This window comes from Lipophrys pholis, assembly GCF_963383615.2.
Source record: "Lipophrys pholis genome assembly, chromosome: 7".
NCBI lineage: Eukaryota > Metazoa > Chordata > Actinopteri > Blenniiformes > Blenniidae > Lipophrys > Lipophrys pholis.
This window is the reverse complement of record NC_137638.1, coordinates 16,134,613-16,159,483: the sequence shown is the minus strand read 5'-3', so window position 1 is coordinate 16,159,483 and position 24,871 is coordinate 16,134,613. Positions and strand designations below refer to the sequence as shown.

At 40.3% G+C, this 24,871-nt stretch overlaps 3 protein-coding genes across 11 annotated transcripts in view; 2 read left to right on the top strand and 1 right to left on the bottom strand.

Annotated features, from left to right (window-relative positions):
* The first annotated feature begins 3,060 nt into the window (after window positions 1-3,060).
* Window positions 3,061-12,381, top strand: golm1 (golgi membrane protein 1). 9 transcript variants are annotated; one of them, XM_080467450.1, is made up of 12 exons: window positions 3,075-3,271; window positions 3,775-4,028; window positions 5,089-5,230; window positions 6,032-6,211; window positions 6,366-6,420; window positions 6,526-6,628; window positions 6,968-7,088; window positions 7,322-7,463; window positions 7,598-7,759; window positions 8,171-8,335; window positions 8,615-8,713; window positions 9,837-12,381. In XM_080467450.1, exons 3-11 carry the CDS (start codon window positions 5,102-5,104, stop codon window positions 8,710-8,712), a joined length of 1,155 nt encoding a protein of 384 aa, XP_080323576.1. In that variant the 5' UTR covers window positions 3,075-3,271; window positions 3,775-4,028; window positions 5,089-5,101; the 3' UTR covers window position 8,713; window positions 9,837-12,381. The 9 variants fall into 9 exon arrangements, with proteins under 9 accessions (XP_080323575.1, XP_080323581.1, XP_080323576.1 ...); XM_080467454.1 differs by having other exon boundaries at window positions 3,105-3,271; window positions 3,909-3,959; XM_080467452.1 differs by having other exon boundaries at window positions 3,105-3,271; window positions 3,909-4,028.
* A 1,126-nt stretch (window positions 12,382-13,507) lies between these two features.
* naa35 (N-alpha-acetyltransferase 35, NatC auxiliary subunit) lies at window positions 13,508-23,180 on the bottom strand. Its single transcript, XM_080467527.1, has 23 exons — window positions 23,085-23,180; window positions 21,339-21,467; window positions 21,199-21,232; window positions 20,694-20,808; window positions 20,458-20,532; window positions 19,916-20,083; window positions 19,596-19,662; window positions 19,457-19,500; window positions 19,314-19,364; window positions 18,800-18,883; window positions 17,497-17,611; window positions 16,945-17,123; window positions 16,795-16,854; window positions 16,251-16,357; window positions 16,097-16,163; window positions 15,822-15,920; window positions 15,431-15,609; window positions 15,170-15,306; window positions 15,013-15,080; window positions 14,792-14,932; window positions 14,550-14,672; window positions 14,113-14,193; window positions 13,508-13,986 (listed from the first exon to the last, which is right to left on the bottom strand). The coding sequence occupies exons 2-23, from the start codon at window positions 21,457-21,459 to the stop codon at window positions 13,927-13,929; spliced, it is 2,175 nt and encodes a 724-aa protein (XP_080323653.1). The 5' UTR covers window positions 21,460-21,467; window positions 23,085-23,180; the 3' UTR covers window positions 13,508-13,926.
* A 26-nt stretch (window positions 23,181-23,206) lies between these two features.
* The window catches only part of agtpbp1 (ATP/GTP binding carboxypeptidase 1), a 30,574-nt gene continuing 28,909 nt past the window's right edge, over window positions 23,207-24,871 (top strand). The window contains exon 1 of the mRNA XM_080467528.1: window positions 23,207-23,503. The gene's annotated coding sequence lies outside the window, so the exon portion shown is untranslated. The remainder of the gene's footprint in view (window positions 23,504-24,871) is intronic.

Genomic DNA, 24,871 nt, shown 5'->3' with positions numbered 1-24,871 from the left:
TTTGTTGTTGATACTTGCTTTTTTTTTTTTTTTTTAATAAGATTAAAGAGATGATTTCTAATGCCTGAAATTGTAATTTGTTGAAAATGTATATGTGGACTACATACATGCATACATATTTTACTGAAGGACATAACCTTGTACTACAGTCCCTGGCAAATCTGTCTATAATTGATCAAATAAAGTAGTTTGAGTCGATGTCTAAAAGAAAATCTAATTTGTTCGTAAAAATATGGACTACAATAAAACAGTTCTTTTCTTATACTTTTGTACAAAAGTAATTATCTACTCTGTTTCACGGTAAATCTTGACAAAATGTACATTGGTTATTAAATAACATTCTGAATCCATAAGTAGAAAATACAAACCTGGAAAACCAGGCAGCATGTCACTGAATGCAATTATAATTACCATAATTATTATTATACCATAATTATCCTACTTTTGTCATACAAGTGAAATTCGAGTGAGAGAATTGCATTTATTGAAAATTACGTGTTTTTAAATCTAATTTAGATTACCGTTTCCATTTGCTAGAACACACTTTGCAAACTCGGCTGCTTTTCATCAAAAATACTCACCACAATTTACAAAACCACACACCCAAACTGCAAAATACCTCCTTCATCCTGCAAAATGAAGCACTGCAACCAAAACTACATCCAGCATTTTCACAATCAAACTTCTGCTCCAAATGGCACACACTACATCATTTCCAGTACTCCCTGAAAGCAAAAAAATATATAAAAAATAAAAAATCAGTCAACATGGTGTTATGTAGTACACTGGGGAAACAATGTTGCTTGTAGTGTACTGCAGTCAGTATTGTACTTCCATTTACATGTGGTCATCTGACCACGTGGTCAAAAAAAAAAAAAAAAGCTGCTTTTTTTGTAGTCGTTACTTCCTGATTGAAGTGATGACAATTAACTATTTGACCAGATCTCACACATGTTGGCCAATTAGCTCATGTAGTGTCATTTTAATTTTCACAACATGTGACTTTATGTGAGATTATGTCTTAAGCAGAGAACCCTGTTCAATGCATTTTAAAAAGTTCCATTTTGAATTGCAAAATGTGTGTAAAGCCAGAAAATGTGTTAAATGTTTTGAAGACTTGTGTCTGTTTAAATAATTGTGCTAAGCATGTACAGGACTGTCTCAGAAAATTAGAATATTGTGATAAAGGTCTTTATTTTCTGTCATGCAATTAAAAAAACAAAAATGTCATACATTCTGGAATCATTACACATCAACTGAAATATTGCAAGCCTTTTATTATTTTAATATTGCTGATTATGGCATACAGCTTAAGAAAACTCAAATATCCTATCTCAAAAAATGTGAATATTTCCTCAGACCAAGTAAAAAAAAAAAAAGATTTATAACAGCAAAACAAAATCAAACATTTGAAAATGTCAATTAATGCACTCAGTACTTGGTTGGGAACCCTTTTGCACGGGTTACTGCATCAATGCGGCGTGGCATGGAAGCAATCAGCCTGTGGCATTGCTGAGGTGTTATGGAGGCCCAGGATGCTTCAATAGCGGCCTTTAGCTCATTTGCATTATTGGGTCTGGTGTCTTTCAGCTTCTTCTTCACAATACCCCACAAATTCTCTATGGGGTTCAGGTCAGGGGAGTTGGCAGGCCAATCGAGGACAGTAATGCCATGGTCAGTACACCAGTTACTGGTGGTTTTGGCACTGTGGGCAGGTGCCAGATCATGCTGGAAAATTAAATCATCATCTCCATAGAGCTTTTCAACAGATGGAAGCATGTAGTGCTCTAAAATCTCTTGGTACACAGCTGCATTGACTCTGGACTTGATGAAACACAGTGGACCAACACCAGCAGCTGACATGGCTCCCCAAACCATTGCTGACTGTGGGAACTTCACACTGGATTTCAAGCAACTTGGATTGTGCTCCTCTCCAGCCTTCCTCCAGACTCTAGCGCCTTGACTTCCAAATGAAATACAAAACTTGCTTTCGTCTGAAAACAGGACTCTGGACCACTCTGCAACTGTCCAGTGCTTCTTTTCCATAGCCCAAGTCAGACGCTTCTTCCGTTGTCTTGAGTTCAGGAGTGGCTTGACCATGGGAATACGGCTATTATAGCCCATTTCCCGGACACGTCTGTGAACGGTGGCTTTTGATACCTGGACTCCAGCTTCAGTCCACTGTCTTTGAAGCGCCCCCAAATTCTGGAAGCGGCTCTTCTTCACAATGCTGTTAAGGCTGCGGTCCTCTCTCTTGGTTGTGCAGCGTTTCCTGCCACATTTCCTCCTTCCAACAGACTTTTTGTGAATGTGCTTTGAAACTGCACTCTGTGAACAGCCTGCTCTTTTAGAAATTTCTTTTTGTGTCTTACCCTCCTGATGGAGGGTGTCAATGATGGTCCTCTGGACAGCAGTCAGGTCAGCAGTCTTCCCCATACTTGTGATTTAGTTTACTGAACCAAGCTGAGTGTTTTTAAAGGCTCAGGGAAACCCTTGCAGGTGTTTCGAGTTAATTAGACGATTCAAGTGATTAGTTAAATAGCCTGCTAGTATACTTTTTCATGATATTCTAATATTTTGAGATAGGATATTTGAGTTTTCTTAAGCTGTATGCCATAATCAGCAATATTAAAATGACAAAAGGCTTGCAATATTTCAGTTGATGTGTAATGAATCCAGAATGTATGACATTTTCATGTTTTTAGTTGCATTACAGAAAATAAAGGACTTTAACACAATATTCAAATTTTCTGAGACAGTCCTGTAATTTTAGTGTGTTAGCAATTGGAAAACTGTAATATCCAGTAGAAAGAAATACTCGGGACCGATGATGCATTTCAATGCTGTCGTATTTCTGCCCTTCAATAATCGTCCACAACCAGAACAATCAAATACAAACAGAATGTGTGTAGTCTGGAATGTTGATTGCTTCATCTGAAAAAAAACCTCGCAGTTTTATTAATTTGAATAACTAACTCATTCACGAGCATTTATATGTTAATATTTTCAAATGTGACTATTACTATTGCATTATGGGAAAATTCCGACGTTTCCGTGCAGCACTCGAAGGCAGCACCTGATGGAATCACCACCAGGGAGGACTCAGACCGGCTGAGTTCACGGCAGTAATGGACTGGAAGCGAACCAACGAGTGCTGTTGGGGTTTTAACTGAGCGACATACGGTCTGCGATTGTCGAATATATCACCGCACGTCACATTAGACACTGGATTGAACACCCTTCTTTGATTTCTGACTGTGAAAGATACGAGGTAAGTAGTTCTTCGGCTGTTAGCGATTGCCCGATGCTAAGCTCCGCTAGCGACTGTAGCTTAACGTGGAGCGTCTCCAGACTCCAGCAACGAAACCAGTGAAAACAATGCTGAGTTCAGGTCAATTCTCTACTTTGGTTAGACATTCACGAAGCTCAGCAGCTTGTTTGCTGGGCGTCAGTAGTCCTGACCTGATTGCGAACGATCGATTTTTGCCAGTGACTCTTTATTTTGAAAGATAATATTTGAGGTTTGACAGATTGGTCTTTCTTTGTTTACTAACAAACACCTTTAAGGTGTGACCCACTTCGACACACGAGCAAATAGCATTTGTATATCTCAGTCGTTGATTATTATTCTGGATACCCGTTGCTGTGATATTGCAGTTACTTTCAGGAACATAGAGATTACAGTTCTACTCGCACCCACTCAAAGGTCTGTCACCTTAAATACACTACTCTCAATAAGAAACATTAATTCAGTATCTGATCGACTCATTTCAGTTTATTCGTAAAGGACCGTGCAAAACGTCGCCGTCTGATTGGACTGAAGAGAAAACAATACGGGGAAGACCCCTAAACCACACGAGCAAGCGTAAATGAGAGTGGTGGAGAAAAAACAAACTTCCTTCCTTTAGGCAGGAAGAAACCTGCAGATCAAGAGGTGGAAGCTTTCTGATTGGGTTCAGGTGAATATCACAAAGACACAGAGACAAACAAGTTTGCAGAATCCACTTTGCAAGAGAGGCAGACAAGAGGTAAGGAGCATCACAAGCCAGAAATACTGGCTAGAAGGAATGTCGTATAATGAATGAATAACTCTTCCTCGGTCTGCTTTCATTGATTGGTCATGTGTTCATCTTGCAGTCTGGGAAAATCTGGATGTGATGGATGTGATTAACTTTGTCACGCTTGTGTGGGGATCATACACTGACCAGTACAGCCATCCCGACAGGCTCCCCCGGAACAAACTGCGATGCACTGCTTATTCTGACTCTCTTTTCTGAGAAACAGTATTCACTCATTCAGCAGTTTTAATGACGGTCGCTTGTTCTTTGGATCAGACCACATGAGCCAGCCTTCACTTGGATGCCGACAACCCAGAAGCCTATTTCAACATTTTTTCTTTCTGAGACCACCTTTTACCGACCGCTGCAGACCAGTCCAAGTCTTCCTCACTGAAATCCTTCTGCGCGCCTATTTTTCCTGCATCCAACACATCTAACTTTAAAGATAACATGCTAACTTGCTGCTTAATAAATCTGACCCACTAACATGTGGAATGAGACAAGTATAATCTGTTATTATAATCTGTTATACACTGTGTGGTATGGAGATTGGTGGGTGTGTACTGCTATTGGGTTCGGGAAATGCCCTCCGTTGCCACATATTTTTGAGCTTTCACTTTTAGTCTCACACCTCATTCCGGTTTTGTATTCAGTATTGATATACTGATTGTGAGTAGTTGTATGCTGCAGTGACTCAGTCCTTTTGAAACTTCTGTGTTTATACTGAAATTGATTGAAAAAACAATGAGGTGTCTGTTGAACAGTCGGCATTTCTGCTTCTGCTGAGACCCAGGATTGAGGCCTGGTGTGGCTTTTTGCCTGCCTTAAATAAAAATATGTCACCACCATTTGAAGGGCTGATAACAATTTTAATTGCTTATAATCATCTTGCAAAACTGGCTCTGTCAATGACAGTTCTCACATTATAGGCAACAGCTGTCCTCATGTTCATTACTAGAAATATTTGTTTCAAACGTGTTCCAGAATTATTGTCGTGTGACTATTCTGGTTGTGCTTTTTGTGTATTCAGTTCATCGACAGCTATGGGCGGGCTGGGGAACGGGCGCCGTGTCGGAAGATCACCACCTCTGATGATTGCTGCTCTCGTCGCCTGCATTTTGGTCCTGGGCTTCAACTACTGGATGTCCAGCTCCCGTAACCTAGAGCTCCAGGTGGGTGTATCGACGTGTGTTTTGGAGCAAAGAAACACACAAATGTCCAGAGTCACCAATTCATCTAACATTAAAGTGGATGTTTTTGGACTGTGTGGGGGAACTGCTATATATATATATATATATATATATATATATATATATATGGGGAAACCCCATGTCTGCATAGGGAAAACGTGCAAACTCGCCAAAGGAAGGCCTCCAAACTTGAAAACAAGATGGAGATGCAAACTAAAGCCTCACTGGGGATCTATCAGTCAATTCTTATGTCAACTTGCACACTATTTCTCACCTGGCTTTATTGGTGCAGATTTACAAGGACTATAAAATAGTATAGTTCATTTGGTCCTTAGGCTTTTTTATGGTATTGGTATGTACTTTGTTCACCTCCTCATTTACTGTTTGACTTGCATAAGCCGACTCGGCACAAAGTTGTTTCCCGATGCAAATCACAAACTTAAAGGAGGAATTTGCATACCTGTGCTTTTAGAACAAGGAGGAGTACATTCCGCATTACATTTGGTGTTGTGAAAATATTTTGAGGCCCTATACTTAACATTGTGTACTGTTCTATGTAATAGGTGCATAAAGAAGCTCATGTCAAAAACTTATTTTTTCCAAAAATCAATTTTCTCAGTTATTTGCATACTGGGTTTTTCTTTTCTCTTGATAAATGCTGGTGTCATTGCTGATGTTGTCTCATCCGTTGTCTAAATGGTATCAGAATCTCTGAATGACCTAAAAAAAACAACCAAACCCTGTACCTATTTTAATCCATTTATCTTTACATGTGCGCCGCAGACCAAGCTGTATGAGTTGGAGGGCCAGGTGAGACGCGTAGTAACAGAGCGAGGAGCAGTCGAGTTGAAGAAGAACGAGTTTGAGGACGAAATCCAGAAACAGAAGCAGCAAATCAACCACATTGAAATTGTCTACCAACAAAAGCTGGAAGAAGTCCAGGACTCCTGCAGCCAAGCCAAGGTGCACACAAACACCACGGACAGTTAAAGATAAAGACTTTTGTCTCTGAACGTTCTAACCAAGTTACCAGTTTGATTCACCGGTTTGACTTTGCCTCGCTTCCAAACTGTAAAGCAACTTTAAATGTTGACACTTGCTTTGTCCTTGCTTCTAGTTCACAATGCAGCAGAACATTTCCTCCAGTACAATAACCATCCAGGAACTCAAAGGTAGCTATTAAAATGTAACCTCTCTGCCGGGACACCCGGACACAGCTACTCGCTCTGTATGTTCGATTGAAAGGTCACGTCATCTCACCCTTGTTTGTCTCGCAGGCCAGCTGAACCAGTTGAATGATAACTTGGAGAAGCTTCAAAATGAGCTGCTGGGTTGCCACGGCAACATCGACACTCTGAACGACAAGCTCGCCTATGACATGTGAGAGGCCTGACAATTGTTAATTTTCAACTAATGTTTTTCAGAGCAAGAATGATTAACTCATTTCCATCTGAAGGTACAGTATGTGAGATTTGTTTACTGGGTGGCAACAACGAGTCATTAGCTACACCTAAATCCGCTTTTTGCAGTTGCGATGTGACTCACTGCACCATCAGATGATGTTGCAAGACTGATCAGGCTGTGTGTGGCTGGTCAGTTTGTTTAACTTGTGTGAACCTCTCGGTTTAATTCGGTTGATTACTTCTAAATATAGGGGTATCTTGGAAGTGATTCAGTGTTGACATGTACGTGTGTGTGTGTGTGTTTGTACGTCTGTAGGGCCCACTGTCAATCCCAGGTTCTGTCTCAGAAGGAGCTGTGTGATGAGAGGGTGGCCGCAGCCAAACTAGAAGTTCAGAAGAATATGGAGAAGCTCATTGTTCCTCCTGTTGCTCCACAGGTAAGTTTCCTTTTCAGTGAAAGGTCACCGTATTAATTTAGATTGTCACAAGCCTCTGTGCGGGCGTGTGCTCTTCATTCAACATTTGCAATGTTTAGCGTGTCGAGATTAGAAGAAAAGATCCACTATTGTTGTCGCGTCGGAGCGTCTGAGACTTATCCCGATTGATCCAGTTGTTTTGTCGGTGATATGAAAAAAAAAAAACATTGCGTGAGATGTGCACTATTTTGCAGGGAAATGCAGACACAGGTGTAAAAAACGACGAGGAGCCAGCCAAGACTTTACCTGATGGAGGTAATGCAACATCAGCCCGGTTGGAACAGAAAGAAAATGAAATAGCTGAGCTACTGAGTAATGACATCAACATGGATAAAGGTAACGTGGGTGTACTTACATACTGTATGTCAAGAGTTGTTTTTTTTTGTACTTTCAGCTTTGCTCATTTTGGTCCAGAAGTGCCAACAAGTGCAAACCTTCACAATACGATTTCCTCATTGTTATTCCTCCAGCTGTCAATGTCTCAAAGGACCTGGGTCCTACGAGGGGTCTCTATAAAGCCGACAATCAGCCTGTCACCACTAAAGCGGTCAAGCAGGACATTTTGCCGCCTCTGACTGAGGACAGAGAGATGGAGGGGATGGATGCTCAGGAAGACGACGGTGACACAGAAGGTGGAGTTGTAACTCTAATAACTGATTACAGCCGCAATTGTTTCTTATAAAAAAAACAAAAATGACCTTTCACCCCATCTGATCAAAACTGGGGAAAAAAACTGTTTTATTTTAAAGTAACCCAGATATTTGAACTGGCATTTGAAACGTGCCCTTAAAATGTATGATTAATAATAATTGGAGTTTTTACATTACAATAATGTGCTACATTCTTTTGAAAGGCTGAAATCAAAAGACGGAATAAGCAAGCGGAGAAGCTCTGAATTCAACACAATTGCGCTGCACTAAATATCTAAAAGTATTTGGTCCCCAGCTCCTGACTGCATTTCCAGTGAAATAGATTTTTTTTTGGGGGGGGGGGGGTTAAAAATCAATCAATCAATCAACCTAAACAGTGACTGTGTTTTTCAGAGGACGACCCAGGAATGGAAGGCATGCGGTTTCAAAGGAACGCAGATGAGCCGAACATTGATCCGAAAATTGAGGACCCGGAAGAGTATGATGGAGACGAGCCTGTCGTGGGCGGAGTTGACTTGGAGAAGCAACAAGAGCAGATGAAACCGGCTGACAAAACAGGTGTGTGTGTGTTCTTCGGCACCATATCACTTGTCGGAACAAACTGCCATGAATCCTACATTTCACTAGAGGGAGCCACTTGTGATTGTCCTCTTGTAAAGCTACTAAACATGTGTGCAGCTTTTTGTCAAGAGTCGACAAACACAACGTGTGTGTGTGTGTGTGTCTGTCTGTCTGTCTGTCTGTCTGTCTGTGTCTGTGTCTGTGTCTGTGTCTGTGTCTGTGTCTGTGTCTGTGATCTTGCTTGTCATGTGAATTTAACACTGGACTGTTTGATAGGCAAAGAAATGGAAGAGGAGGCGGCGGACTACAACAGGGATGATGACAACGAGGGAGAGTTTGAAGCGGACAAAGAAGCTGAGCTAAATCGTGTCTGAGGTACACACACAGAGGTGTCTGATGCCCTTTCCTATTCTTGAGATCATTATTATGTGAACACACTGGTGTTGGGATATTAGCTGCAAATCATTCCAAGTGGATCTCCAATACATTTTCTTTGTTAAATGAAACCTGCAGTTGCTTAGAAATCTGACCCCAGAAATGGCCTGTCTTTGTGGAGTTTGCATGTTCTCCCTGTGGTTTCTGTAGCTACTCCATTGAGAAACATGCATTTGGGGTGAATTGGTGAATCCGATGTGGCCTAAAGGAGTGAACGTGTGAGACATTGTGTCTCTGTGTGTGTCTGCTTCGTGTTGTGGGATTTTGTGAGACAGAGTCAAAGACTCAGGAATCAGGGTTTCGACGCTGCACAGCAGGTTTTCTTTTAGGAATGCAAAGGCTACAGACAAGTCGGCTGACTGAGAGTAAGGCTGGTTGGTTATACTAAAAAAGATTGAAAAGAAAATATTTAAGAACCCCAACCTGTCGCTCCCATCGCTTCAGTCATCCCAGTTTATTTAGACTAAAGCCACCAGAATGATATTTGTTGTTCTTCAGATCAGAGCTCTCCGCTTCATCCAGTGTCGGAGCAGTGTGACCTACCCACAGTGTCTCAGGGTGATATGATACTGAAGTCCAGATATTCCGCATCGCTCTGATGGCGCTGGGATCGGCTCCGGCCCCCTGCAACTTTGGCTTGAGCTAAACAACGTGACACAAGATGATCCCGCTTAATTACACCAAAGAGCTGAGAGACTTGCTGTTAAGGATAAAATGCATTGTGAAATGAAAGCCTGAATATTAAGAAAGTTTGAAGTTCTTTAAAAATTTTGACCTGTTTACATTTGAGCTCTATTAGGAACACAATTAAAAAAACAAACAAGTCACAGCCAAATTCGTCATTTTTATCTGAGCAAATCTGATAAATTCACTGTTGTTAAGTTTCAATTCTCTCCATAGTTGCTGCTTTCCATGATAACCCTACAGAAATGGCTTTGTGTCTTTTACAGTTGTTTGTTGTACAATGTTGTCAACATTTAAGAAGATTACAAATATACGTTTCTGTCAGTCTGTTTTTTTCTCTTTTTTTTTTCTCATCATATTGTTTTTTTTTTTCTTTCAGGGCTACAGTTTGATCCTGTGTCACACCTAAGAAAACTGGACCTTTTTGACATCACAGCACAACACCAAACAGGTTAATGCATCCTGGAAAAGACTTTACGCCCAGGACAAAGTGAGGCTCAAGTTTCTCTAGGAAAGATGAACCGGGTGGTTAATTTCAGCTTTTGCATTATTTTCCTGGAAAGTCCTGTTTGTCTTGTCTTTATGTAATTGGTACTTTCTTTTACTTGTGGTTCAGTGCTGTTCGGGAATCAAAATCACAACTTCAGACATAAGTTAGGTTGAAAACCTCTGGGAATCGCTGCATATTGATGTTGGGTTAATGTTCACTCTGAGATGGACCTCATGCAAACATCAAGAGGAAGCGACAAGGTGAAAAACACTGGGAAAGATGTGAGTGGTTGCAATGTCACAACTCCTCCACCAGAGGGCTCTGTTGCACTGCTCTTCTGTCTCTGAGATCCAACGTCTTAAAAATTAAAAAAAAAAAAAATCCTTGTTTGTCTCTTCAACAAAAGTCTCTCACATTAATAGTTTGGACTTTGGCTCTGTGGTGCAGGAGCTGTTAAATATTGGACGGTGAAGGTTTATTTCCATGACTGCAGGTGATAACTAGAACCTGATGTGATTGTCGTTAAACTCCAAACATGTTTTGTTGATGCTAGAAGGAATCTAATTTTCAAGTTCGCGATGCTATTTTAAAAGATAAAGGTCCTCACTACTGGAGAAACCCATGAATAGAATAGAAAATGCTTTATTAATCTCAGAGGGAATTTCTTTCCTTTATTTAAATGTGAATTAGATGCTAAACTTGCCAGGATTTGAATATGTTGTATATTATGGCTGTAACTGGACTTTTGTGTTTAGAGTGCGAGCATTTCTGAAACATTACTGCCGAGTAGTCGCAGTAGCAGCGGGGCATTAATCCTCAACCGTCGGTTCGCGAAGCGGCACAAATCAAACATCGGCTTCATTTTATGTTGAAGGAAAAACCGTTTTAATGATGATAAACGCCATCTCTGGAAACACTTTGATTCTATTCGTACATCATGAGTTTTGACGGATGCCTTACCAGTTGTGCACGCGGTCATTTTCCCCACAGTCGGTCGCCTCCGACACGAGTGGGGCGAGTGTGTGCTGTAAATAGTGGATCCCTCCTATGGTTTGTCGAATCAAGTGTACTTTGTGTTCTGTTGAAAGTGTGGAATTCTTCCGCAGTCGTCCTTTCAAATGCATTTAACTGGAAGTCATTGGGCAGGGTGCAAATGTTAACAGATAGTAATCATCAGATGTAATATAATAGTACTTTCATTTCTGAGGTGGGTTGTATAGTTGCCTTGTTTCACGCTGGACAGATATTCACATATTCTGTAGTCTGGAAATTGACAGAGTACTCAATTAGTAGTTGTAATAGCCATATTTACAATGATTGTTTTTGTGTCATATGTCATCCATTACTGCTTTGGGTTGCAGGTGGAAGTTTTAAACTGAATCTAATTGATTTTACTGTATTGTTTTTTTTAATGCTCTTGGTTTCAAAAGGATGTGAAGGAAAAGAAAAAAACTGGCATTTGATCTCAGAAACGTGTTAATTTGTGCCGATGTCTGGTCTCTCCATGTCCAATGTGCAGGTCAAAAATAATACAACTTTTTTTTAAATTTTTTTTTTAAACCATCAGTGAAGACACATACCGAGTACATGAATGTTTTGTGATGCATATTTTCCTCTGACTTTAAGGCACACAAGAAGTAACTGGAGGGACACGGTCTGCAAAATGTCATCTGAGGTTTCCGCTTCATAACGTCTTAAATAAGCACACTGGTGTCATTAAACTCGTTGAGAAGTCTGTGTGGGCTTCTACAAAGCGTGTCGGCACATATTGAAAATTCTTTAATCTCTAATTAATATTTGATCTTTTGAGCAATGCAAACTGCAAAAAGTGGGGGAACCCACCCAGAGAGAAATCAGCTCAGTGTATCTGTCCCAACCAGAACCAAGGTAACTTATTTTCTTATTTATATGGATTTTTTTTAATTTTAATTTTTTAACTGGTTGAATACAATTTGTATCAGCAAATGCTGAATAGGAGTCAAGTGTAAGACAGAGACAGTTGTGAGGAAAGAAAAAAAAAAAAGTGTCATTTCTTCAGCATCAGACCTGCCAAAGCAGAAAACCTCACAACAGCATGCCTGAAGTTAAACACAAATACTTCTCTTCTACTTTGTCTTTGTCTCAAACATCCTGCAGAGGGCTTCATTCGATGTTTTGTCTTTTCGATGTCATGCTATTGCTGTTATTCATTGTCTGACGCTGTAAAACCTGAAGAGCTTCTGCTTTGTCTGCGTGATTGTGACGCTGGAGTGATTCATTTGAAGACAAACTGTTGTATGATTCTTTTTTTTTTTTTTAAATGGGATTAACATTTTTGTTTTGTTTAAATTGAAATTGTTTTTCAACGGCTGGAGAAATCTGTGAAAGGTTTACATAATCATTGCTTTTGTTGATGATGGGAGAATTAAAAAAAGTTTTTTTTCATTATGACTGTGATATGGTGTCCATTGTTTTATGTCAATGTTGCTTGTTAGACATTCTTGAAACGATAACGGCTGAGCTCGAGGCGTGTGCACAGGCCGGAACGCTGTGTCGGAGTTGATAATGAGATAAAACGGGTTATCTGCAAGCGCGCACACACACACACACACTCTCACCACTGAACCTTCAAACTGCACACTGGAATCACAGCCTTGTGGTTCCAACAAGTAGGACACAGGTCAGGGTTTTTTTTATTCATGACATGACTTTTGCCAGCATTACTACAAATCAATATTCCTGGAATTAGAAAGCAAAATTAGTATTCAGTTTGGAAAAAAAATATATATATACGCTCCAGTATCTTCTGTAAAATGTAAACAAATAGACTACTATAAGTGTCCAATATAGAGCTGCATTAAAACAAATTCTCAATGGTAAAAATGTATTAATGGTGAATAATTACAATATATTACATGTTCCTGGCTAAAATTGCAAGTAAAAGTAGTGTTAAAAAAAAAACAAAAGGTCAAGTGAAAGTACTGTTGTGAAAAACTATTGAAGCTATTGGATATTTCATTTGATTATGTTGGCAAAAAAATGTTTACGGTTCATGTCTTGGAAAACAACTACACAAAGACACTATTATAAACACATCTTTGTTGGAAAAACAATCATTGCCTCCAAGAATGTAGATCAATTGTTGTATTTTATTTCAGCTTGAGGACATCGTAGAGGTTAGCGCTCAAGGACGCCCCCGATTTGGGTTGAACTCAAAGCTAAAAAAATTTACTTTTAGAAGATATATTTAACATAAAACTGAATTCTCTTCTTCAAGAAATTATCAGCTCTTACAAAAAAAAAGAGATCAAATTGTGCAAAAAGCAGATTGAAAGTCGTGTGTGGTAATTGTGCATCCATGCACAGTAACTGTGTGTGAGTGTGTGTGTGTGTGTGTGTGTGTGTGTTAGGTAGAAGCTATTTGTCATTAAAAGGGGTCTTAATCATCAAGATTGAATATATAGTCAAGAATAAATAAAGGTTTTAATAAACATTTCACCAGACATTCTCTTGGATCACAAAAACACTTTTGTAAAAGAAACGTCAGTTATCATATAGACATACAAAATAGTTTTTCTTTTCAATGATTTATTGATATGCACACCCAGTATGATTACAGTATTCTTTTCAGGCCTTCCTGGGACGACTTCCATCAGTTTACATGAAAGCATCTTCTACTGTCTCTCTCACACACACACACACACACACACACACACACACACACACACACACACACACACACACACACACACACACACACACACACACACACACACACACACACACACACACACACACACACACCATTACACATTTAGGCCCAGTTGGGTTTTTCTCTGGTCAGCTTGTCGGTGTTGGATTCCTCAATCAGGAGAAACAGAAAAGATGCAGGTGTTTCAAACATGGCGTGTGTTTTGTGGACAACATTGCTGAGATTCAGACTGGGGGGGTGGGCGGGGGCATTGCACTGTGCTTCAGGTGAAGGTGGTGGTGAGTGAAATCAAATAATCTTGACCACAGGGAAGTATTTATGAGCTGAGAAGTCGAACTCTGGGAGCACCTGGGGATGAAAACATGTGAAGTTTTTTTTTTTTTTTTTTTTTTTTTTAAAACCATTTACAGAACAATAATTTTGCTAATAATTTCTTGCTAATAATACTAATTTCCATAAGCCGTATCTCATTACCTTGGTCTCCTTCTTGTGCCCTCCAGCCAGGAGCTTCATAACTACAATGTTGGGTTTGGCCACCTTCAGGATTCGGTTCACCTGCCATCAATAATTAACAAGTGGTTAGGGAGAGACCATCACAGAGGAAAGGCTGCTGCAGAAAGATATTGTAAATTCATTCTTCAGGATAGTGTTTCTTCATGTTGTAGCCAGGTTGTGAGGAAGCCTCACATTACACATGCTGATAGTAACAGAGGCGGCTTGTCCAGGTCAGACTAGAAACCATTTCAGGAATCAGGTCCTGGATTTGATATTCTCACTCAAGTCATCAGGTGTTGTACTCCCCCTTATTTAATTGCTAAAAAACAACACAAACTGAAAACCTGAATCTTTACAGGATATTCTCCACTGGAAAACATCAAACCGCTGAGTTAAAAGCACAGTGGCTTTCTGACCTCGGGATCTGGGCTGGGTACATTTTCTAGGATGAGTTTGGCCTGCTGAAAGTGTTTGCTGGCCGCCAGGTACAGATCAGCAGAGCCTGGTGGGGGATTGTACTTCTTCAGATCAGACATCTCCTACAACAGACAACAAGAGGAGCAAAGTCAGAGAGAGGACGTACAACAACGGGGGACAGGAGGATTGGACAAATAAAAAGAACTCATGGAGGTTCTCCCGGATGAATCACAAACGGCACCTTGAACTGGATGTAGTGCACAGGAGGAGGGGTGACCACGCTGTTGAAGGGGGCGAAGCGGTGCTCGTAGCGAACCTGCTCGCTGTCCAGTTCAAACTGCGGCTTGCGCACCTTTCCATCCATATCCAGAGCCACCATTGTCTGGCATGGAAAGACAAAAGCAGGGAATTAAGTTTGTGCACCTCAGTGAGATAAAGAAGGAGTGGCTGATGTCTGCCCACCTTATACATGCCGGCGCACATGTTCTGGTAGGCCTGACTCATCGTAATCTCCTTGCTTAGCGGTCGAACTGCAAAAGACATTCCAGACATTGCCAGATACTATCAGGATCTAATGAGCGGACTGGCGATCATTCATAGTCCACAGTAAGAAAAGCACCTTTCTTCTTCTTTTTGGTTTTTTTGCTGCTGCGACCTTTGAGCTGCTCCTCCAGAATGCGCTCCTCCGCCATCTGTGAAGAATCCGCTCTGCTCAGCGTGGACATGAGCCACGCGTAGAGGAACTCCGACAGATACCTGCAGGCACGCCCGAACACATTTCACTTATGGATGTGCACAAGTCAAATTTTGTTTGCCAAATTCCACAGGCAAACACGGGGGAGTCTGTTTGTCCACCAGCTGAAGCCGGAACACGTCTCACCAGTAGATGTAATAGTACTCGTGCATGCTGTAAAGCTCCAGTTCAAAGCCACTGAGCAGGTACTGGATCATGATCCTCAGGTTGTGGTAGAGGATCCAGGTGCCGAGACAGGCGAGATGCTGCCGCTGAGGCTCGAGTTTCATCAGTAGACTATGCAGGGCCGCGTCCACCTTTTCTGCCTGCAGAGCACAAATAAAGACTTTAAGATTAGAAACTAAAATCTAATGAAAACATCCCAGGATGAGTGAGAACCCCCCCCCCCCTCCCCCCCCCTCCCCCAATCCAAAACATTGTACAAAGCGAGTGGTAAATATTTTCCACTTTTTCCAATTTGAATCTATTGTGTAAAACTGGCGGGATTAAAAAAAAGAAGTAAGAAGACGTTGTCCACCTCGTCCTGTAGTGTGGCGAACTCTTCCAGAATGTGTCCCAGTTTGTCTCTCTGCCGAGCTCGATTGTGTCCATGGATCTGGATGAGGCTGCAGAACGGCTGTGGGGAAAAGTGGCAGCAACGAAACACGACAGTCACACATACAAGAAGTCACCGCTTCCAAAATATTCACTTTTAATCGTATTACGAGGAGTCACCGTTTGCTGCAGTGAAACCAATGAGTCTATTCATCTTTACTTTACAGCATCGAATAAAGACAGGCAAAGGTCACAAACCCTGGAGCAGTGTGTAACAAAAGAGTCAATGTAGTCCTTGGCCTGGTGATTGTTGAACAGACAACATCTGGGGGGGGGGGGGGGATCACAAATAAAAGATCACAACTCGTAAAACTTGAACCTAATTTACTCTTTAAATTGATGGCATACGTACTTGTATGAGAGGACCGGCGGGCTGACGAAATATCTTAAAGCGTCTTTAATCATGTCCTGCATCAGGTGAGTGCCGAACACCTTCTTATTATCTATTAGGAATGTTGTCTGAATACAAACAGAGGAATGTTTTTAGAGTTAAAGTCTTGCATTTTAAATGAAAGTGCATTTCATGATTATTTAATGAGTATTATTATGAGTATTTAATTCAGAATGAGAGTATCACAAAAAAAAAGAAACATAGCCCCACAAATAATTATTAAAAGTCCTTATAATTGAACTGAATAAATAAATCTTTATTTAAAAAATGGAAAACAAAGGAAATGTGGCGTTAAAAACAAAGCAAATCTAAAAACACTGATTTCAAAAAGAAATTTGTCAAAGATTTCAAACTAAAACAGCTAAGTACATTTTAAGTCATACAAATTTTAATAAACTGAAAACATTTCACAAGTTAATCATCAGTTATTCCATTCGTTTCAAAGTAAATCATCAAATGAAGCTCTGCACTGCATCAGAAAACAAAACAAAACTTTGTCATCTACCTGAAGAAGAGATCTGGAGAGCACGCAGGGAGACTGCTCGCTGAACTCACAGAAGAAATCCTGGATGAAAAAAGAAGGTTCACGTTAAGCTCACAGCCTTTTCTTTTTCTTTTCCTGATTAGTTCCTGTGAATCCTGAAAAAGAATTTACCAGTATGCCGTGCAGGTTGGTGGTATTGATGACGTCACACACGGTCTTGATGCGCTCGATGAGCTTGCTGAAATACGCCACCATGTCCTCCCTCTTTATGATCTTGGCGTAACGAGGGAATGTGGGCGGCAGCAGCCTCTGATTGACGAGGGGCTCAAAGCCCATCATGATGGGGTGGTCTGCAAAATAATACAATTCAGGTTAACATAGGTCAGAGTTGCTTTTAAAAATAACTACAACAAAAAAAGTAACCTTCCCTGAGAGCTTGTCTGGATTATTGTAGGAGCTTTTCATGTAGACTTCTAACAAGTGACTGGTGTTGAGGATAGATGTGTGTCATAAACACACAAGATACTTCAAGTTTGATATATGAAGTTGGAGAGGCTGTTGCAGAAGTATTTTTAACATATGATACTGTATATGTTTTTTTAAATTCTGCGGTCACAGAATGGCTGTGATAGTGGTTTAAGTTCTGTTAGAAACCTTTCAGCATTAATACGTTAGCAAGCTGTGTGTGTGTGTGTGTGTGTGTGTGTGTGTGTGTGTGTGTACCTCCTTTAGTGGTGTCATTTTGTGACTGGATGCCATGCTGAATACTGGAATGAATGGCCGATAAGAGGTCAGCTGCCTGAGCCACAAGTTTCTGGGCCTCACCCACTGAGCTGGTCTGATGGAGACAAAGCAACAAACCAAAACATGAACAAAAAATATTTCATATAAAAACATACTGAAGTCAAGTCTGCAAATACACACGACACCTGGTGATGGTTTACTGCAAGGTCTTCAATAAGCAGCAGTATACTGCAAATACACGTAGGGTTAGGAATAAAATATAATGTAGATAAAAGCAGATTATAAACAGGTGTTTTTGTACTTGATTACTGCACTTGAGTAATTATTTGAGGTATCTGGATATGTATTATTTTTTCAGATGATTTTTAACTCCGACTCGATGCGTTTGTGCACTAATCTAAATATTGTAAAAGTGATCGACTAAACTGTTGATTAATTATCATATTTTCTGGATTATTGAGCACCTGGATATAAGCCACACCTGCAAAATTTAGAAAAAAAGAAAGTACATATATAGACCGCACTTGACTAAAAGCTGCAGGTGTCCACGTTGTAACAGGACAGGAATTGCTCATATTTTCATCAACTCCCATAAATCTGTCTTTCATAGTGCTGGAAATTCCTGCACACAGCACTGTGTGTGTGTGTGTGTGTGTGTGTGTGTGTGTGTGTGTGTGTGTGTGTGTGTGTGTGAAAGAAAGAGAAAGAGAAAGAGAAAGAGAGAGAGAGAGAGAGAGAGAGAGAGAGAGAGAGAGAGAGAGAGAGAGAGAGAGAGAGAGAAATTCACAATCACAGGGTTGTATCACTGTTGATAAAGTATTTTATCGGTTATTTGCTGATTGTGATTCTGAGGATTTCTCAGCCACGGAGTCCAGCAGGCAGGTTTACGTGATGCACCTGAACGCATCACTCACGGCCGTCAGCTGCTGGATTGCCAGACCACGGAAAGCAGCACAAGACGAGGTCACGAAGAGTTTTGGAGAAGCAGAGGCGCTCAAAACAGCACGTATCTACATGTGGAAGTAGAATCTGGCGGCATGAAGCCAGTTAACCCATAAAAATCCAGGAATTAGCTGCGTCATTTTATAGGCCGCAGGGTTCAAAGCTTGTGAAAAAAGTAGTGGCTTATAGTCCAGAAATTACGGTATTGAAGCTGACAAGACACAGTATTACCATAACAAAGGTTTGTGTGTGTGTGTGTGTGCGTGTGTGTGTGTGTGTGTGTGTGTGTGTGTGTGTGTGTGTGTGTGTGTGTGTGTGTGTGTGTGTGTGTGTGTGTTACCTCTTTCTTGGTAAAGGCGATCAGAGCGGTCAGTAGAAGGCGTGTGAACTTGATCCTGTTGAAAAGTGCCAGGCACTGCTGATGCTGGACGAATTAGGCATGGGACAACATTGCAGAGCTATTAATACACATATTTCCAAACTGGTCTTTGAAGCCTCACAAGGGGAAAAAAAAAAAAAGGTCTTAAAAAGGAGGGAGAATGTTGTTTTTATTTTGACCACCCAGAGAAGTCAATCTTTGGGTCGGATCTTTTTTCTTTTTTTTTTTCTAATTCTTTATTATTGCTACGATAACAGAACAGCTGGAAATTCCAGAGCCTCTAAAGGTCAAATGAGTCCCACAATCTGACAGACAAATGAAAAACTGAGAGGGGGAATTTAAGGTTTAGTTTTGGAACTAAAGTAAATTTGACTGAACTGTGGGCATGGACTGAAACAGGGATTCAAAAATGAAAAATCTTATTAAAAAGAAGTAAATTCCCAAACTGCAGGAGTGACTGAGTGAGCAGACTCACCTCCAGCTCAACCTCAGGGTTTCTCTGCTCACCCTGTCGACTGCGTGTGCTCTGCAGGGGAAGAGGACCAGGAAGACACATTGTCTAAGTATTGGGTATATTTCACTGAAATGCAAAGATTTAAACCGGTCGAGAGAAAATACCTTTACTTTCTTTTGTAACTCGTCTTCAACGTCTTTCAGCATGCCTATGAGATAGTTGACATGACAAACAGTTTATAGATATTCAGCTGTCATTAAAGGGGGGGCCTTGCAGAGTCAAACAAATATTGGTCACTTGTACCTGTGACCCGCAGATCTGTGACATTGTTGGCCATCTTGAAGCCGTAAGTCATGGCCTGGAAATCCTCCTAGAGAATAAATATAGAACAAATATTCATTCAGATGTATTGCATATAAGTCAGAAGAGTTATTCCAATCCTGACTTTCAGCTTTGTTTGCGATTGTCGGAATGTTTCTCAGTCCCCCCTGATTCACACCATTTGGGACATAAGATGTATAAAGTCACAGCAGAGTCAATGGCAGCGGTACAAGAATGATCCTTTTTTTGTCCCCCTTTGAAACTATAAGAACTCAGTACTACGGTATAAAAACACAGCTCACCTCTTCAAACACAGCTGCCTTATTGACTTTCTCTCGGGCAATGTCGCACACTTTCAGCATTCCCAGCGCAAAGGCTTTGAGAGCCGGCTCCTCGATTAGGTCGGGGTTGTGGACGTACAGACAGGTGAAGACAGTTTGGGCCAAGGAATGACCCTCCAGCCATGTTATCTACAAACAAACACATAAACACATAAACAGGTACACATGAGTACTGCCTTTCCTGTTATTTGATAGTTATTCAAGAGGCGAGTTCATATTAAAACTGTTTGTCGCTCAATACAATGCAAACAGGTTTATATCAGTAAATGCAACATAGGAAAATAAAAATCTATGCCAGAAACATATAACGTCAATTCATTTAGTCCCAAAAATCCAGTCTACAGATCATTTTAAACGACCCACTGACCAGTTGCAATTACCAAAGCACTAGTGTCGACAAACATACATTTTGTAGAGCCCCGTACAAGCCTTTCTGTTTCATGGAGTAACGCAAATATTTTATTCATTAAAATATTGTCCAAAATATGCCAAACCAAACTCACCAAGCAGCAGAAGCATGTGTCTATGATCCCGATGAGTTCAGGGAGACTAAGGTCTTTCACCTTGATGGCACCTACCTGTGAAAATAATGAAGGTGACTCAGGGTGAAAAGATCAATTAGATTGCTGTTGATTTAAAACTTGTTTCATAGGCAGACAAACAACAGGCCTTTCTGTCGTTGTTGTCATTGTTTCTAACAATTTCTGTTTCACACTAAAGAACTCTCAGAGATCAGTACCTTGATAGCTTGTTCAAAATTGAGCACTTTTCTGTTGACTTGATTTCCAATCATTCCTGCGTCCATCTTGGGATCCATCATCTCTATCGCTGACATGGCCTCAAAAAGTCCAAACCTGTAACATGACGGAAAGATTAGGCTCTGTCTTGAAAAAATATGAAAAAGCTCAAAAACTATTTCATTATAAAGACTGAAATCATCAATAAGGTTCATTGATAAACCTAAGAGCTCATGTAAATACAAGTAAAGCAGACTTCAAAGATGCTTGTAAAAAAAAAAAAAAAAACCTTCATTATCAATTATTATTTTATTGCAATTATTCTGTCTAATCAGCCTCTGAAACTGTATCCAGATTTTGGGTGACGGGTCGATCAAGCACAATTAAGTCATTTCACCGTGAGACAAAAATGTGTTTTGTTGACTGAATAAACTGAACTTTTTTTTTTTTTTTTTACTTGGATGCATAAAAGCTTTTATTGTGCAAAACAAACACTGTCATACTCACAGTTTGTCATGAAGCAACTCCCCCAGGTTCAACTCTGCATAAACAAAGGACAAAAATGAGGAGGGGGTGACACCTCAGTCCCTTTCGTACCTGAAAACATATGCCGCATGCAGGCACGCGTGCACAAGTACAGCTTTTACCTTTGCAGGATCCTTTGAATTCATGTGTAATGTCAACCCAGTTGGCATTGTTCTTCATCTTTTCTGGGATGCCCAGGCCCCAGCCGGTATCATCATCCTCAACTGAAGACTTCATCACCATTGTTACAACTAAAGTAGAAAAGGAAAACCAGGACAGAGTCAAAATATTGCAAATATCATTTTACAGATATGTTTAAAACAGCTAATCATGATACCGATCGGCGTATCCATAGTAACAAGGCAGTGCGGAGAGCACAGCATTGAAACAAATATACTTAGTGGAATACATAAATAAACACATCTTTGCTCTAAACCAGTGTTGCATTGAAAACATTTCTTTTTAAATCAGGAACAACCACCTTCCTTCAACTGCTACATTTTTTTAACTGGAAATGGCAAAGATGAGGCAGCAAACACCCTGCTCATCAACTTTTAACAGGCACTGTGACCTGGCACCGTCAAACGTTATTCTCTGTCTCTGTTTACAATGAGCAGCTTTATGTTGTCACAACTCCACTACAATAATATTTTCAGGGTAAAGCAATTCGCCTCAAAGATAGAAATCCAATATGAAACTTCAAAATACAAAACATTAAAAACCTCCTACAAGATATGTGTGTTTTACATATTTGTGAAGGAAATATATATAAAAAAAAAAAAGCATGGTAAAATAATCTAGGGCGACAGAGGATTAACATCATGTTCTGTGAACTGACCTGAGAAGCTTAAGTTACCCAAAAAGGTGTAAACTGCACTGCTGAGTGCACAGGCAAATATCAACCCTCAACATGTAAAATATGTCAGTACTGATCCTGTGGGAGAGGAAAAACTACACTTTCATTTATTTGAAATAAATCAAGGATACGTGAATGGATTTAGGAGAGTGCAGGCGAACACGAACAATGTTTTAGATTTCATGGATTTACAGCAAATGAAAAAGTTTAGTTGTTTCAGGTTTTAGTTCACATTAATACAACACACCCCCACAAAACAACCTCAAATGCAAGTAGCATCTATAGATGATCAGAATAAACATATGTGCCCTTACAAAATTTACTGACCTCCTGATTCAACATGCTTTAACGTCAGAGGCTATATTGTCTTTATGCAGTGGCTCTGGTCCACATGCACACACCTTCCTCACCTTTACCTGCCAAGTTCAATTTAATTTGTGATAACATCCATATCAATTCCATTTAAATTAAGGTCAAACAATAAATGACAAACTTATTTGGCATTTTGTGTCTCATGTTTGTTTACCAGTCTCCAAGGGTATGATATAAAATCGCAATGTGAACTATACTTAGTTATTTCGCGGTAGTGTATGATTTCTTCACTAGAAGATGGATGAGGGAGAATCATTTGATACAGACTCCAGTCAGATTATTTCTCATACGTACTCGAAGGGAAGAAAATATGAAACGTAGCTCAATCAGAAAAAGACTAACATTAACGGACCTGCCTACCTGGCTTTTTAAACGTGTTCTCATACTTGTGCACCATTTACTGAAACAAACAAATCCTTCATTAAGCTTACAATGTTTGGAAACATGAGAAGATGAGAGCTGCTTGGAGCTAGCTATCACAGCTTGCATTAGCTCGCTACTCATGTCGTGTGCTAACAAGCTAACACTGTCAACAAAGTACAATTTTGGACAATTCAACTGCTTGTCCAGTTGTATCGGGTAGCGACACCTCAATCGTCGTTATCGGAATGTTGTATTTTCCTGCAGTTACTGCACGTACCTTAGTATTTTGTAATAACCATGTAGCTAATAAAGATCCCTTCGAGGAGCTCGTAGACAGGCGCACACATTTTGCGTCACTCATCGCAGTCAGAATACGTCATGACGTCGCTCCGCAAACCCATACTAAAGAGTTCACAGCTCCAGATCTGACCTGTGCAGAAACAAAGTATTTTTTCTTATTTTTGTTCACTGTGTAATAGCGAAGGCTGCAGGGTGCATTCGCCTGATTAGTGAGCTTTTATGTGGAGGAGCTGAAACCAGAGCGAGCTGCTCTCGCGGCCCCTCTGATGACAGTTGGCTCGGCTCTCATCACAACATCATCATCGGGGCGTTTCAGGCAACAGAAACACAAGCGGCTGCCCTCCTCATCTCGGTGTCGGTCCACCCTGGACGGAACGGCGGCTTCTCTTCATACAGGTCTGTGAAGTCCTGGTTTCTGTCAAGCATTCGCGGGGGGCCGGCTGCCTCCCCAGCCATGTCTGAGTGTGATCTCTTTAGCATGACCGCGTTAGCTGTCTCCTCCGTTAGCCGGCCCGCTGGCTGGCGCAGACAGGCGGCCGTGGAGTAGCGAACCAGCCCAGCAGGTGCAGCGACCACCAGCTTCTCATAGCAGATCTTCAGCTATCTGCTTCAGAGAGCTGCTTACTTTGATTACAACAGCCCCAGCGAAGATCTCCGGCCGGGCTTGTGTAAGGAGAGGTGCGACCGTGCAGTAGATTCAGATTTTGATTATTATTTAAGGCGAGCCCGTTACAATAATAATGCCCATTACAATAATACTGCCCGTTTTTAAAACGTTGATACCATCTTAAAGACAGATTGTAACGTGGTGGGCAGCAGCTTACATGCATCTGTGACCTCTCTTTAGAGCCAAACCAATATCTAATGTTTCTAATGTTAAAGCCAGCTTACTACAAAAACACTGATAACTGGACAGTTGTATCATCTTGACTTTCTTTTTGATTATATTTTGTTTGTTGAGCGAATTTGTTTTTTATAATTCATAATTATGAGTGTAAAAAAAAAAAATCCATGTTAAAATAAGAGAGGGAATACGTACAGATTTTGGTTAGTTAGTTTACAACCCCCAAAGATGTACCTTTAACCATTTAACATGCTGTTATTACTAAGACTTTACAGAATTGCATTTATATAAAGTTCAAAGGTTCAGGGAAAAAAGAATCTGGATAAGTTTAAAGAGACCCAGACATCATGTGTACACTTCAGTCTAGTTGTTTCAAACAGTCCCAAATCTAGTTTTAAGAGTCAGGTTGTTATTTCAAGAATTATTGTTCACGTTTGTAATAACTTATAATAAGTCTGAGAATGATTTTAAAGAGGTCAAGCATAGTCCGTGACTTCACGTCAACTTTAGAGTTGAGCTCTGTGAAGTGTTTTGGTTAGATATTGATGTTTTGCTTTAAGAATTGCTTTTGTCAAGATAATTTGTGGAGCGCTTTGGTCCAAAAATAACTGAGAATGTTCCCAGGTGTGCTTCAGGTAAATGTATGCATAATGGCTAATGGAGAGGCATCATCACTTATTTTTTAACTGTGTTTGTACGTCTGTCTATTTCACGTCAATGAAAACAATTGAAATACTGACAGATATAAACAGAGAAATATATATATATATATAAAATCTTAGACAGTTCTCTCCAGCTGACTGTTTCACTGTTGTTTTGATGTTTATTGTTATTGATGTGTTTTATTGCTATCTTTACCTTTGCTTAATTGTTGTGTGATATCATTTTACATTACGCTCAAAACCTTTCATTTTATTTTA

Excerpts from the sequence above, each read along its gene's own strand:
- golm1 (XM_080467453.1), top strand. The coding sequence starts at position 5,003 with ATGTTCATTACTAGAAATATTTGTTTCAAACGTGTTCCAGAATTATTG. Across the intron at positions 5,231-6,031 it reads CCCGTAACCTAGAGCTCCAG|ACCAAGCTGTATGAGTTGGA; the intron begins GTGGGTGTATCG and ends TGTGCGCCGCAG. Across the intron at positions 6,421-6,525 it reads AACCATCCAGGAACTCAAAG|GCCAGCTGAACCAGTTGAAT; the intron begins GTAGCTATTAAA and ends TTTGTCTCGCAG.
- naa35 (XM_080467527.1), bottom strand. The coding sequence starts at position 21,459 with ATGGTGATGAAGTCTTCAGTTGAGGATGATGATACCGGCTGGGGCCTG. Across the intron at positions 17,612-18,799 it reads TCGCCTTTACCAAGAAAGAG|ACCAGCTCAGTGGGTGAGGC; the intron begins GTAACACACACA and ends TGTCTCCATCAG. Across the intron at positions 15,921-16,096 it reads TTGTTACACACTGCTCCAGG|CCGTTCTGCAGCCTCATCCA; the intron begins GTTTGTGACCTT and ends TTTTCCCCACAG.